This window comes from Schistocerca gregaria, chromosome 5 (genome assembly GCF_023897955.1).
Source record: "Schistocerca gregaria isolate iqSchGreg1 chromosome 5, iqSchGreg1.2, whole genome shotgun sequence".
Classification (NCBI taxonomy): Eukaryota; Metazoa; Arthropoda; class Insecta; order Orthoptera; family Acrididae; genus Schistocerca; species Schistocerca gregaria.
The window spans coordinates 525,056,069-525,071,710 of record NC_064924.1 but is presented as its reverse complement, the minus strand read 5'-3'; the positions used below and the strand labels follow the sequence as shown (position 1 = coordinate 525,071,710).

Below are 15,642 nucleotides of genomic sequence, written 5' to 3'. Positions count from 1 at the left end.
AAATGGCATGGCAAGCCGTTCCACAGGACTACATCCAGCATCTCTACGATCGTCTCCATGGGAGAATAGCAGCCTGCATTGCTGCGAAAGGTGGATATACACTGTACTAGTGCCGACATTGTGCATGCTCTGTTGCCTGTGTCTATGTGCCTGTGGTTCTGTCAGTGTGATCATGTGATGTATCTGACCCCAGGAATGTGTCAATAAAGTTTCCCCTTCCTGAGACAATGAATTCACGGTGTTCTTATTTCAATTTCCAGGAGTGTATGTTTGTTGTGTCACCAGTTAAAAGTAGTTCTTATGGCATGACACGCTCATTCCCCCAATCAGTGCGACCGTTCATGATGAAAGCACCCGAAATTGGCGGGGCGGGCTAAGATTAAATAAAACAAGCCAAAAATCACACGCTTGTGAAGGTCTGAGATAAGCCAAGGGAAAAGTTAGGCAAGGTAACTGAAGACATAACTTCTTATTAAAAAAAATTCCTCTCAAGGCAGTTAATGATACAGGGAAAAACACATCAACACACCGTAAAAAATATTTACTGAGGACGTGTCATACTGTTTCAGGAAGAAGTACTGAAATTACTGTGCCAGGCCTTTATCCTGATGCAAGTTAAGTGCCTAGCCACAGTTGTTCTAGATCGATAAAAAACCCACAAAACAATATAGTGTGCAGCAGCACCGTAACATTGTTTCATTTGTACCACAGGTGACTTGTAATGTTCCAAGTACCAAATCCCAAATAAAGGTAGGGCAAAAATCATAGTCATACGTTATTTTTTTAGTGCATACAATCTGTTTGCAACGATCAAGACAGACAAACGCCAACAGACTATATCCAACTTACTACAACAATAGCCTGTCATACACTTCTGATAGATTCACAAGCTTCACAATACATTTCCGGTTACTATGATCTCTTAGTATATAATCTTTGTGCAATACTCAGCTGAAATGTACAATTCAAAGGCGGTGGTCAATGAATATCTTAAAATAGAAGTCGTTTATTTTGTGTTACACGCGTATCTCCTCAGACACAGCAGACTGTTTCCAAATTAAGCTTGCTTCATTAAAATAATTATTAATGTTGAGAGGAATAAATCCTTATAAGTCATCTCGACAATCCAGAAACATGTTCATGAAATATATGCAATGTGATACTGAGTCTGGGATCATACTTTGAACCATACAGTACCAGCACTAACAGTTAATTGTTACATTAAAAAACCAGCAACCAGTTACTGTTAAGTTGGGTTAATGTTAAATTTTCTCAGAGCGTAAACTGTTTCTCAGTACCTGTCGAAGTAAGCTCACTGCTAACTTGTCGAAAATTGATATGACGAGACCACCACTGTACGAAGAAACAGAGAAATCTGTAAAAACCAAAAACAATAACGTCTAACACTGCTTTTTGTAAGAATTACCGTGGACTATATTTTTACATAGTTGCAGGCTCACCACGTCAACTTTGAAAATAAGTTGCTTTATAATTGCATTGTCTAGACTGCAAAAAATTTATTTAATCCTTTATGACGCTTGGAATTCACAATTACAAAACTCAGGTATCATTTAATTGAATGATTCTTACTCAAATCTGCAAATTCCTTTAGCGAATTTCACATTAAAAATTAAAATTTTTGTCATTAAAATTTTTTACAAACAGGAACGTAGATTTGCACGATCAGATCAGATTGATTAGAATAATTTTAGTGAAATATCAAAAAATTAAATATTACACAACATAAATTTCAATAGCTCTTTCCCTGAACACCGAAGAACATAACTGGAGGTCATCGGGTACTACTAACTTGCTCACTTCGTCTCTGGAAGTTTCAGCACTTGGCTACAAAATAAAAGCTAGAGCTCAGTCTTGTCTCGTGGTCGAGGCCTTCAGAGACGGTACGAAACTATTAAAGGTGCATTGTTTTGCTCTGTGCAATAGTTACAACGACACACTCTGTAGCAGCACACAGTGTTGGTATTATTTTATTACTCCATCATAACGAGTTATCAGCAAAGGAATCACATTTTCGGCAGGTATCAGAGCAGAGTGACACAAGGTAAAAAGGAATCATAAATTTAAATTATTCATCCGAGGTGTCTAATTGATGAATATGATAGAAGTTGTCATTAAGATGTTTGGTAAAGACTTGTGGTGAAGGGAGAATCAGATTTAAACTCTTTGGAGGAAGCTTAGGGAATAGTAATTCATTCATGAAGCAAGTCGTTCACAATATTTGTCAACGTGAGAGTCACATAGAAATGTTTCATCATACATACATACATACCACGTAATACAAGAAAATTTAGAGATATTACAGCTTTACTGAAATTGTAGTAATTTGCTACACACCATATTCTTGCTTGCAGTACAAAATTAATGAGGATGGTGAAACCTTTGACAGTAATACTTCTACAGCTGTACCTCAATAAACTGTAAGTGTGACTGGATGTCTGAGAATTTAAATGAGAGTCACGAAAAGATTTATTGATTTTGATCCAACATCAACTGATTACAAAAAAAGTTATTTTGTTCCAGTCTTCTGGATAAGTCAGAGCCTTGCTTACTAGGCTTACATATTATTGGCTGGCACTTTTATCTACACACCTTTTTCTATATTTAGTTGAGAGAACAGAGTTATACATATGGACTATACATAAAAAAAATTGTTATTGTCATACTTAGATAAAGGAATCTACAGTTTGTGACACAGTATCCATATCTGACATTCAAATATTTACAGTTTGTGACACAGTCTAAGATCTGAGATTACATATATTTTTAGATAGATGGTCTTTCATCATGCGAGTGTACTAAACCTAGAAACTCATCTATTGAATATACAGGATTGTTTAGGAGCCATAATTTTAATTTCGTTTTTAGTTTTGTAATGGGCAATTTGGAGATATTAGGATGGAAGCAATTTAGTAATTTTATGCCTGGATAGTGAGGGCTTTTCTCATAAAGTGTTTTTCTATGAGAGATGATGTGGGGTCTCTCTCTACCTCTAGTGTTGTGATTGTGTATTTCTTTATTAAGTGTTTTGTTACTGTTTACTGCCATAATGATTATCTTCAGCACATACAGGTTATGAACAGTTAGTATTTTAAATTCTTTAAACAAATTTCTGCAGGACTCCCTGGCACATTTCTTTCCCGTAATTCTAAGTGTCTTCTTTTGTAAGATAAGTACACTTTTCATATTACCTTTACTGCTGGATCCCCATACCGCTATCCTATAGCTTAGATGTGATTCAAATAGTGCAAAATATATTTGCCTCAGAGTGGTGCTGTTACAAAAAGGTGTCAGTTTTCTTAGGATATCTATGGTAGTACATAGCTTTTTGCAAATATCATTCACTTGATCGGACCAGTTTAACTCCGCATCAAGTGTCAGGCCAAGAAATTTGGTGGAGTATTGTTTTTTAATGTATTCGTCACCCACTAAGATTTGGTATTCATGAGTTTTTTGCCTCCCAAGACCAAATTCAATATAGACAGATTTATTTGTGTTTAATTTTAGTTTGATACACAGTTTGATGCACAGCAGTCTTCTTGCGAAAGGTAAATTTAAATCATTTATCTTGTACAGGCAGTGCAAAATTCTACTAGTCGTTCCAACCATCAGACAGAAGTTCATTTTCTGTCACTCTCCGCGGGAATAAATACTGTAAAAATACGGACAAAATAATAGTGTGTGAGGCAGATGAAACTTGACGGGCTACACCCTTCCACTTGTCCTGTGCTTTCTAGAGAAGTGATAGATTCTTGTTTCCGTTGTTTCCTAGTCGCTCGCGTTTGTAATCCTAAGGATTTTTTTGGGAGTGCAAGTCCGTGTCTAAAATACATTAGGGCTTTTTTCTGTTTGCTTTCGAACTTTCGTGTTAAGATGGACATGGATTGTGTTTACTGTGGGCAAAATGCAGGAGATGCTGGCCGCAGTTCGCGAACTGTTGAAGACACATTAGCTACGGTCCGGTACCTGCAGGTTGCTGCCGTTGGGGTGTAGCCGCAGTGGGGAACTGGCGCGTCACATGGGACACTTCGAGTGTCATTTGTTTCGCCCATGGGCCCTGAGGCCGAGCCATGTTCCAACTTACCTGACCCGGGGAACCGCGCTCAATGCGCGGCGAGTGGCAGGTTGTAACCATTTGCGTCGCTTGAATCTCGAATGAATGCTAGGACTGCCTATTCACCTTACGAGTGGACCTACAGCAAGGTCCGAGCAGTCACTCGGCGGGACGATTTGCTAGTTATCGGGAGCTCCGATGTTAGAAATGCTATGAGCTCCTCAGGGAAATAGCGTCTAGGGCTGGAAAGAAGGTCAGTGTGCACTCGGTATGTCACATATGGATTGCGAGATGAATGGGTGCTTAAATGCCTCTGTGCGTGCTGTAATTAGTGTAATCTTGTCTTCGTGTCAGGGCCAATGACGCCTGTTTATTGTGCTATGACACCGTCTTCGGTTCGCATGGGTGTGTGGGCGGCTAGCGGAAGTGATCAATACTGCTGGCCGTGCACACGAGATGCACGTAGAGCTTGCAGGTTGCAGTATCATACCCAGAACTGATAGTGGTCCTCTGGTTTGCAGCTGAGTAAAGGATCTCAGTCACAGACTACGTCGATTCTGTGACAGTCCTGGCTGCAGATTTCTGCGTCTACGTTATGGGGTGGACAATTGTAGGATTCCCTCTGGTAGATCAGGGGTGCATTACGCAGAGGAAGCAACTACTCGAGTAGCAGTGGCCATAGGCGATAATCTGAGGTCCTCCGAGGGATGTGCGGCAACCAATGCGCAGAGAGCGAAATATAGCGTACAAAGTAAAGACATTTTCAATGTCATCATTTTAACAGTAAATTACAGGAGAGTTCGTAAAAACTCCCTGAATTTACCACCTTCCTAGAAAATTGTTTTGCTCATATTAACAAGAAGTAGAAAGCTCTTAAATATTTAACGAGGCGTGGTATGTTTGTCGAAAAGACGGGTTAGACGTCATAGAAGGTGCTCATTGCAGTCGACTAAAACATTACGTCTATCGAGGTCGAAATTGAGCCTGACTGTAAAGTTAACTGGAGGCAAGTAACTGGCCTCTGTGAACTCAAGTAAATGTGTCTAAATGCTTGGTTTCTTGTGCATCAATTCCTGTATTTGTAACATGATGTGTGCCACAACCATTCATGTCTTTCTGCTGCTAATTGGAAATGAGTTTCTTAAATTTGTAGCGAACATCTTTTGTGCAAAGTATATACATACATAAAGTTTACATGAGCATCATTTGTTTGACTTTATATATATATATATATATATATATATATATATATATATATATATATATATATATATATATATAGTAACTGTGGACATACAACTACCCTGCATTTGAGATCTTGATGTGTTCTGTCAGTGGCTAAAGCCCTTAATGTAGCTCACGGCTTTTTCCATCGCAGTACCGTTACTAATTGTCGTCAAATGTGGTTTGATGAACTTAGCAGCTCAGAAGAAAACATTTCTTGCCATTCTTAAATTATTTCGGAGATCATTCCAGCTCCTATAGTAATAAAGCATTGGCGAATTTCTTCTTTTGATGAAGCCGTTTCTATGACCACAATTTTTATCACTTTTTCCTGGATTTGTCTGTTCCAATAGACCAAGGCAAATCCCAGTTTGTGTGTCTTTGTTATGTTGTTGTTCTTGTGGTCTTCAGTCCTGAGACTGGTTTGATGCAGCTCTCCATGCTACTCTCTCCTGTGCAAGCTTCTTTATCTCCCAGTACCTACTGCAACCTAAATCCTTTTGAATCTGCTTAGTGTATTCGTCTTTTGGTCTCCCTCTAAAATTTTTACCCTCCACGCTGCCCTCCAATACTAAATTTGTGATCCCTTGATGCCTCAGAACATGTCCTACCAACCGATGCCTTCTTCAATTCAAGTTGTGCCACAAACTTCTCTTCTCCCCAATCCTATTCAATACCTTCTCATCAGTTATGTGATCTACCCATCTAATCTCCAGCATTCTTCTGTAGCACCACATTTCGAAAGCTTCTATTCTCTTCTTATTCAAACTATTTATCGTCCATGTTTCACTTCCATACATGGCTACACTCCATACAAATACTTTCAGAAATGTCTTCCTGACACTTCAATCAATACTCGATGTTAACAAATTTCTTCTTCAGAAACTCTTTCCTTGCCGTTGCCAGTCTAAATTTTATGTCCTCTCTACTTCGACCATTATCAGTTATTTTGCTCCCCAAATAGCAAAACTCCTTTACTACTTTAAGTGTGTCATTTCCTAATCTAATTCCCTCAGCATCACCCGACTTAATTCGACTACATTCCCTTATCCTCGTTTTGCTTTTATTGATGTTCATCTTATATCCTCCTTACAAGACACTATCCATTCCGTTCAACTGCTCTTCCAAGTCCTTTGCTGCCTCTGACAGAATTACAATGTCATCAGCGAACACGAACAGCAAGCAGCACGGCGCTGTGGTCGCTGCGTGCCGTTGTCGAGCAGTTGCAGTGGCTGCCACGGTGTCGACACCCAGAGGACGGTCGCTGTAACCGTGGCCGAAATGTTGATTTCTCCAGTATAGCTTTTTACATAATGCCGAGGTATAATACTCAGAAAACTTTTGTCAAAAGCAATTAGTGCTTCACACGAGTGGTTTTTCCTGAATACCTGCTGATCCTCAGAGAAGCTTTTCCCCCTGAAACGTCACGAAATATGCTCTAGGATCCTGTAACAGACTGACGGAACGTTACCGGTCACTGATTCGGTAAATCCGTCCTCTTATAAACAGGAGTGAACTGTGTTCTTTTCCAGTTACGCGAGAGTATGCATTGTGCTAAAGGCCCTGTTTAAATATGATCGAGGAGAGCGGTTAATTCCATAGCTTATTCACTGATAAATCTAGTAGTAACTTCGTCAGGTTCTGACGTTTGCTTCACTTTGAGTAGTCTTTACTGTTTTTATTACTGGGAATGCATATTTCATTACTATTTGCACGTGCAGCAGTCAGACGTTGGTATGATGTGCTTTCATGCATTTTTATACGGGGAATTCAATGTTTTACTTATCTGTCTGCTTTCTGAATGAATTTTTAAACGTTGAATGTACCATTTCAGCTATATCTCTTCTTTTTCAATTTTGAGTAGCGACTGATCGATGAGAGACTGGATGGAAGGTTTGCATTCGTTCATTGTCTTTATACACGGCCAGAGCTATTCTGATAGATCTTACCCAGACCGGACTGCTTAAATTACTGTAGACTTCACGCATAGCTCTTATCAGGAATGCACAAATTTGCATTAATTTATCTCTATTAGTTTACCTGCATTGTATTTTGTAACGAGAGTCTAGTAATCTGTATTATCACAGCATTGCATCTGGTCTACCCTTCACCATCCACCGTACCAGGATACTCTGAGTGAGAATGCCATAACCTTGATTTACGTTAGGGAGGAACAAAATATTAATCCCCATCTGGTCACCCAAAATTAGGTTTTCTGTGATTTTCACAGATAACTGGAGGTACCTGTCGTGAAGTTTCCTTTCACTAAAGCTTAGGAAAATTCGTTCTCCATCATCATCAAACTTTGGTAATGCTCCAACATATTAACCTTTAGCCTTCCTTTGCTTAAATTATCATCAAAACTACAGTATTATCGCAGAGAGCACTTACTGAGCCAGTTATAGACTCGATCTTGGCAAATGCATCTGTTTCTGTGGTAGGCCACTGGAAGCACTAGTACGCCATACTTTTTGTCTGTATGTAAAAGTAATGACTACTTTGACTGTATTTAAACAGGCCTCCATTTCTTTCTATCTTGTGCCAATCTTTTCATCTCTACATACATGCGTCAAGTCGCTTTCCCAATAACGCGGTTACTATGTTTATATTCACCGAGACTTTTCTCCTCCTTCCTGCTCCAGCACCAAATTGATTATCATGTAATAAGTCGCTGATGCGCCACTAACAAATCTCTTCGTACCACTAAAGGTGTCCTATAGATTTATTTCTCCATCCGCAATATTTAATTTCTGTTCTTTTGTCTATCTACAACCTTCTATAATATCAGATTTCAGATAGTTCCAGTTTCATCTTTAAGTTGCGCATGTTTCACATTTCATTTTCAATAACTTCTAAGTAATTTGCATTTAAAAATTGACATCAGTATTACTCTTTTTTAGGATTCATCTGCAGTGTTTTACTTCTAATAACTTTCTTGGTTCAGTCATCTTGTATTATCTTGCTTCCCGTAGGAGAATTCTTTCTCTTATACTGCTGTGCTTTCACCTTCTTAACTAAGCAATTTGCTGTTTCTATCTTTCGTTACGTTCATGTTAAATTTAATTATCTGTAAGTCATGTGTCACACTAAGTGGGCTGTTCATTCTATTGAACAGATCATCTGAACAATGTTGGTATCTGTTTACGTTGCAGTTCCATTGTAAAAAACGCAGTGGCAATAATCAGTAACCCTGCTTTGCAGATTTTGTAATACAAACTTGTCTTACTTTTTCTTCCGATTATAAAATCTCAGCCACTGAAAACTAAGTACTGAATGTTGTTAAGAACTGTGGATTAACGCAATGAAATCCTCTAAAATATTTACAGCGTTCAATAAATGCCTATTAGATCAATATTATGGTCCCAAATTTGTCATTATACAGATGCACGATTTATAGATTATTTATAAATCCTTAGTATTAAATATAGACAAACGTTTTAAAAGGATAAGATGTAGATACGTAAATAACGTTCGTATTATAAAAGAAGCACTGATATTTTAGCACTGATATTTTATGTGAGCGTCACAGTGGAAACTTCCAGTTTTTAATCACATCATGGATACTTCCTCTTTGCTTCTTAGACAAACTGATTCAGCGTTCCTCCATATTGAACGAAATATTGGGCTGTGCACAAGCAAATTACCCTTCACAGATACTGAATGTTTACATTACAGCAACGTATGACTTTGTCACAAAATTCGTTAAATTTTTCTTTAATTTCTTCTTTTCTTTCTAGGTAATGGAAGGAATTCAAAAAGGTATAGACAGGGCAAATGAAAAAGCAATCTCCAATGCACAAAGGATACAGAAATTTGCTATTCTGGAGAAAGACTTCTCGCTGCAAGGAGGTGAACTAGGTAAGTTCAGTTAGATATTTTGAGGATAGTTGTTGTCATAATGATCTCTAGAAAACTGTTAACAGGAAACCTACTCTTCTAAAGGTACTCGCTTTGAAAATATGTCTGCACCGACTTAGCTATGCTCTGGATGATCCATCATTGAATCCGGGACTGTTGATGGTATTAAACTTGTAGAAATAAGGAACACCAACAGCTGTACTTTTTATAAAATATATTAATTACACGATGAGTTTCGACACTGTATTAATGTCATCTTCGGGCCCCTATGCAAGCTGAATGATTATATCCAACCATGGATGCATTAGGACAGGTACCATGTATATCCACTGGTCTCATGGATGTGTGCAATCCAGCCATATAACAACAACTATATAGTTGTTAGATGGCTGAAGACCACACATCGTCTAAATAAAAATCCATGAGGCCAGTGGATATTATTCGCACCTGTCGTTATGCACCGATACTTGAGTATCATCATTCAGTTTGCATAGGTGTCTGAAGATGACACCAAAGCAATGTCAAAACTGGTCGCTTAGTTAAAATATTTTTTGAAAAGTACTGTTGTTGGTATTCCTTATTCCTACAAGTTTGTCATGAACTGACAACGTGTCGAGTTCGTTGATATTATATCCATGACGAAATGTGTATGTGATGTGTTCTGAGTACCTGCGTGCAACATGTCCTCTGGATGTAAGGGAGTGTCATCTTTCGGAAAAAAGGAGAGAATGCTCAAAGAAACAATGGAATTCCTAATCTCAAGATTTCCAGGATTTTGAGTAGAATGAATGTTACTTTCTCATCGTATTTCAACAGCTTCCCCATCTGCCTTCCTCAGATCTTTGTGCTTGCATTTTGCGCCTGAACCGAAAGGTGAAGCCTCCAGTCGTCTCCTTTTTCACATTACCGAGAAGTTCGACACCTGTGTCACGATCTGTGTATTTCATTTCGTACTCGCGGGTGAGGAAATGCCCGGTTGCTGCTGATTTAGTAAGCAGCATTGTGGCGCAGATGCTGAAGAGGACCCTTAAAATAAAGGCGGCGATTGGGATTAGAGAGCAGCATCACATAAACAACAGAGACCAAGACGTTGATGTAAATAAAGAGTGGGACGTAGCACTTCGTTTTTCTTAGGTGTCATCGAAAATCATATTAATGTGATAAAGACAATGCGTTGGAAATCTACCTGGAACGGAACAGCAATTTTGGCTCTGGAAAAAATCACTATCATAAAACGCTGATTAGATTAGATGAGATGCAAATTTCACTGTAAGAAAATGGTTCAAATGGCTTTGAGCACTATGGGACTTAACATCTGAGGTGACCAGTTACCTAGAACTTCCAACTACTTAAACCTCACTAACCTAAGGACAGCACACACATCCATGCCCGAGGCAGGATTCGAACCTGCGACCGTAGCGGTAGCGCGGTTTCAGACTGAAGCGCCTAGAACCGCTCGGCCACTCCAGCTGGCTATGGCTGGCTGGTATCCTCTATTTGCAATACCATGGCACACCTGGGTTAACACGGAAACATTATTTATATGAACATTTACTTGACTGGAATAGAGTCCATGTTCTGTGGTACCAGCTCATCGGCAGTAATAGTCCTCTTCCAGACAATATCGGTAATTTTGCTATACAAGCTTTAGTCTCACACTGCTAGTCCTCTAATCTAGTCACTGTATACTTTCATAGCCTGAGTGAGTCAGTTAGGCCTTCCTTTTTTTTCTTTATTGAATTTTGATCTCGCCCCCCCCCCCCCTCTCCCCCACAGAGGGGTGGGGGGTGGGCTGGCTGCAGCATGATATGCCGCTCTGCAGGCTACAGTAGAGTGAAAAACATAATGAGGAGATACCAAAACAATAAAAACAGGTGATAGAACGGTGACTGTTTACAACTGGAACATGGTGAAAAGTCGCGAATAGTGACTAGACAGACATAATTAAAATACACAGTGTGTCGGTTCGCAACACTTAAAAAGGGGATACACAACACTGAAAACTCACATAAACACTGCACTATGGAGTAGACATGAAGGCTTAGAGGGGGGGGGGGGGACCTGGACAGATGTGTGGGAAAAAAGGGAGGAGGAGAGGAAAAGCAAAACGGGGGGGAGTAGTTTGGAGGGAGAGGACACAGAAAAGGGGGCGGGGGCAGGACGGAAGCAACAAGGAATGAGGAAGGCAGTGGAGGGGAAAGCAAAAGGACTGTAGGCAGAGAATGGAGTCGAAGAAAAGGTAGGCGGGGAAAAAACAAGATGAAATGGGGGTGGGGGGAGAGGGAGCCTGGAAAATGGACAGAGGGAGGGAGGGGGAGGTGAGGATCAGAGTTGATAGGAGGGATAAATGGAGGGAGAGAGGGCATCATCCAGCAGGGGGAGGCCCTCCATTAGCAGCGGCCTAAATACATGCTGTTGGTGGCATTTTGCTTGAGGGTGTGTCTTTGGCCTCTATTGTGATAGGTGTGCTTCATCCTGCACCTACTTATCTATCTTCACACTTCTTCTTTGCCAACAGTTGTGCAGTGACAGCTTACACCAGCACAGTCTCCTTATGTATGACAGTGAAACAAGACATGAGAAATTTCCAAATGCTAGAGCAACAGCTTGCAGAACTAAAATGAGAACTCTGGAGCATTCACGCTTCAGTTATTTGTGCAGAACTAAAAAATGACAATCAACAAATTAATTCAATATTTTTGCCTCTATGGAGTTAATTCAGTGTAGACAGAAATTATTTGTGAACCGTATGTTGTAGTAGTCTTACTGCCATCTTGACGACCATTATTCCCAGTGATGTACGATTAGTGGAATCCAGAATTTGTAACTGTGTGGAAATAAGCGGCTATTTCCTTGGAAGTGTGGTCAGAGTGCATTCCAGCGTGAACTTAAGGTACACAGTGTTGGCCATTATTAGAGTTACTGCTTAATACAGGTAACCATATGATGGCTGTGAGTACTCAGTAACAAATTATTTACGACAGTTAAGCTGCCTTTGCCATCTCTAGTTAACAATGTCATTGAAGTCAACAGTACGGAGCAGCTGATGTCTGTTCTCGTCACACCTGAAGGAGACAGCTAAGGAAGTAATAAAAAAATATCGAGACAATAACGGTAACATTCACTCAGCTTCAAACTCGTAAATCCGCAAACCATCACTACCGCTATAGAATTCTTATTTAGCAAAAAGTTTCACAGATACTCCGATAAAAAACTTTGCTGCAGTAGAATATCAAAAGTATTTGACTGCTTGGGAGATTCTTACCTATTGCACAGATAACTTCTCCTTCTTAACGACAAATAAGACAACTGAGTTGCTGCAGTCGTTACTTCATTCCTAACACAGCATTCTAACAAGGCTGTGTAACGGTAATAAACATACCCTATTTTTAGTTCGTGTAATCAAGCTCAGAATTACTGCATGCAAATATGAGTTTTTCCCAAACGTCATATTGCATAAATTGGCCTGATTGAGATATCTGCTAAGGAGAGAAGAGTTTCAGATGTTGAAGTTGATGAGACTTAATGCATTTAAGGGTTTTCCTTCCTGATTTCGAAGAACATTGGGACTATGTCGTTTCTCGACCGTGGCCTCTTTATCTTAAATTGAAACCTTTACCCTGCTCCATCACCCCTGAAAGTTTGTAACATCATCACAGAATCACCCTGCAGATGGAAAACTCCAGATACTTACGCTTATACTGTGTGTCTTTTTTTTCTAAGGGGTTTCATTTTAAATTTCAGGACCAACCATGAAAGTGAAACGAAATGTAGTTGCAGAAAAGTACGCTGATGTCATTGAGCGATTCTACAAGGGTACGTAAAGCGTTGTGTGCTGCATGGAGAAGAGCAAGTACTCAAGACTGTTTAAGGACGGGTCTTCATGAAAGATGACCGACTGCTGCTGTGTTACTGGTGATGCTTTTGCAAGCCAGAGGTACTTTTGTATGATATACATTAACTATTTTTGAAAAGATCCTCTCTTCAAGAAATCCGATATATTTCGGTGTTTATTTTTCGAAGCTGATGTATTTCTTTTCTCAGTTAATTGTTAGTACTCTACATCGCTGTGCCTTTATTATGTTGTACTTATTCGTACCTGTTCTGTAACGAAGCCTGTAAATACGTCACAATTTAAGCTCATGTATATAAGTGTTACATGTGTAAATTATTTCCTTAGCTTAACAATGGAGGAATTTTTGTATTCATTGTAAGAAACAAAATATAAATAAATATTTTTAGTTATTACAAAATGTGACTTCTCCTTCATCCCTGACAAATCAGGTAATTCAGTAACATCTGTCGTTCCTCCATCAATAACATGACATTCCATATAATTATGATAAACAGACAATTTCTATTTTTGGGTTTTTGAGGTTTCTTGTCTTCCTTCTTCCCACAGAAACTGTCGAACGGCCTTTTCAATCATTACAACCTTTGGATAAGCTCAAAAAATCTAGGCCATTAACTTTTTACTAGAGAATCCGAAATGTTGCCTGTGTTGAACTCCATATCAAAAGTTGTAGTTTTAACCTAATTACTAATTCAGAACACAGAAAACTGCAAGTATAGTAAAATGTTTCGCAATGCGACAACTGAAGACAGTTTTTCTTGCAAACGTCGTTGCATCGGTATCTTGAACAACTAAACTTCGTTTTCTTCAATACAGAGCGTTACATTACATTTGCTGAATGTCATCATTTGTTACTTCTCTTGGATGGTATCCGGATTACGCAGATTTCGTTGAGAGAAAGTAAAAACTTAAGCTGAAAAGTTACGAACTGCTCAACATTTGCACGAGATATGTCATTTCATCCAGCTTCGGCCACTGAAAAAAATATTTTTTGTGAGGGGAAAGAATTTCTGTGACGACTGAGTGGAGTACATCATTCACAGGCCTTTGGCGTAACAATATAATCAGTGTCAAATTGACAGAACCTTCTGATAAGCGTGTTAGAAATTTGATTGTGGTTGTTTTCACATAGTAAAATGAATTAAATTTGGAAAATTTCAGGTCTAACCTTTCTGATTTAGGTTTCTCACGATTTTTCAAGTCGTTTCATCTCAGCGCCTCCTTATAGAGCCAATAAAATTTTTCTGGGTTTGTGACCGTATTGTCAATATGTAAAACTACCTGCGTTTCAGTCACTGTTACAAATGACCTTCTTCACGGTGTTTTTGTTGTAAAAAAACCTCTTATTTACAACAAAAACACCCTGAAGAAGGTCACTTGCAACAGTGACCGAAACATCGGTAGTTTTACATATTGACAGTGCGGTCATAAACGCAGAAAAATTTTATTAGCTGTGACAATGGCCTACATTTACATCTCCCTACATAGTTTAAATTATAGTCCACGACCAGTATCTGCAATATTCGGTGTACTTTAATAACAATTTGATATTAACGTTTTATGGAAACATTATTACTGAAAATACTTATTCAGTTGATGTAGTGACATATTGTATGATCGTGTGGCAGTATGACAGTGGCCTTACAGAATAAAAAATAAACTAAATTTAATTAATAAATAATTAAGAATAACATTAAACTAAGTAATTTGTTTAGTTTCTGCGGCTCTGGTCAAAAAAGGTGCTAAGTGGTGGAATTGGACAGAATTGTAGAAGATTCGAATCTCAGAAGTGGAAGCTATTTTTACTGTTGGAAGTTGGTTGTGAGAGAAAATGGAGGTGTTTGAGTAGCGTTTTCGATGACTATGTTGTTGCTTAACATTCAGACACTTATGCTGTTTGAAGGTAGGCTGTTTAGGTTTTTTTTATTTGTAACACCACCTCTGTATGAAAATCACTGGCTGTGCTATGTGCAGTCTGTGGCTGGTTGGCATTGTTGTAATACTCGCCATTGTAGTGTTGGGCAGCTGGATGTTAACAGCGCGTAGCGTTGCGAAGTCGGAGGTGAGCCGCCAGCAGTGGTGGATGTGGGGAGAGAGTTTTGAAATCTGTAAGACTGGATGTCATGAACTGCTATATACATTATGACTTTTGATCACTATTGAGGTAAATATATTGTTTGTTCTCTATCAAAATCTTTCATTTGCTAACTATGCCTATCAGTAGTTAGTGCCTTCCGTAGTTTGAATCTTTTAGTTCGCTGGCAGTAGTGGCGCTCACTGTATTGCAGTAGTTCGAGTAACGAAGATTTTTGTGAGGTAAGTGATTTGTGAAACATATAGGTTAATGTTAGTCCGGGCTATTCTCTTGTAGGGATTACTGAAAGTCAGATTACGTTGCACTAAAAAAATATTATGTGTCAGTTTAAACACAGTCATGTATAATTGTTCTAAGGGGACGTTTCATGTTTTATAAGGATGTGAATACCAATGACACTAACGATCCCCCAGTAGGAGATAAGGTATTATGCTCTGCAGGGCTTTCGGTGCTATCAGAGAGAAATAGACTAGACGCCTCCACTGGTTTCCATCACACACACACACACACACACACACACACACACACACACACTAGGTG

At 39.0% G+C, this 15,642-nt stretch overlaps 1 protein-coding gene across 3 annotated transcripts in view; it reads left to right on the top strand.

The window, feature by feature from the left end:
- The window catches only part of LOC126272286 (very long-chain-fatty-acid--CoA ligase bubblegum), a 174,211-nt gene extending 160,804 nt beyond the window's left edge, over positions 1 to 13,407 (top strand). For all 3 annotated transcript variants that reach the window (XM_049975045.1, XM_049975043.1, XM_049975046.1), the window contains exons 16-17: positions 9,034 to 9,154; positions 12,899 to 13,407. In XM_049975045.1, the coding sequence (XP_049831002.1) occupies positions 9,034 to 9,154; positions 12,899 to 12,978 (201 nt within the window). In that variant the 3' untranslated portion in view covers positions 12,979 to 13,407. The remainder of the gene's footprint in view (positions 1 to 9,033; positions 9,155 to 12,898) is intronic.
- Positions 13,408 to 15,642: the final 2,235 nt, after the last annotated feature.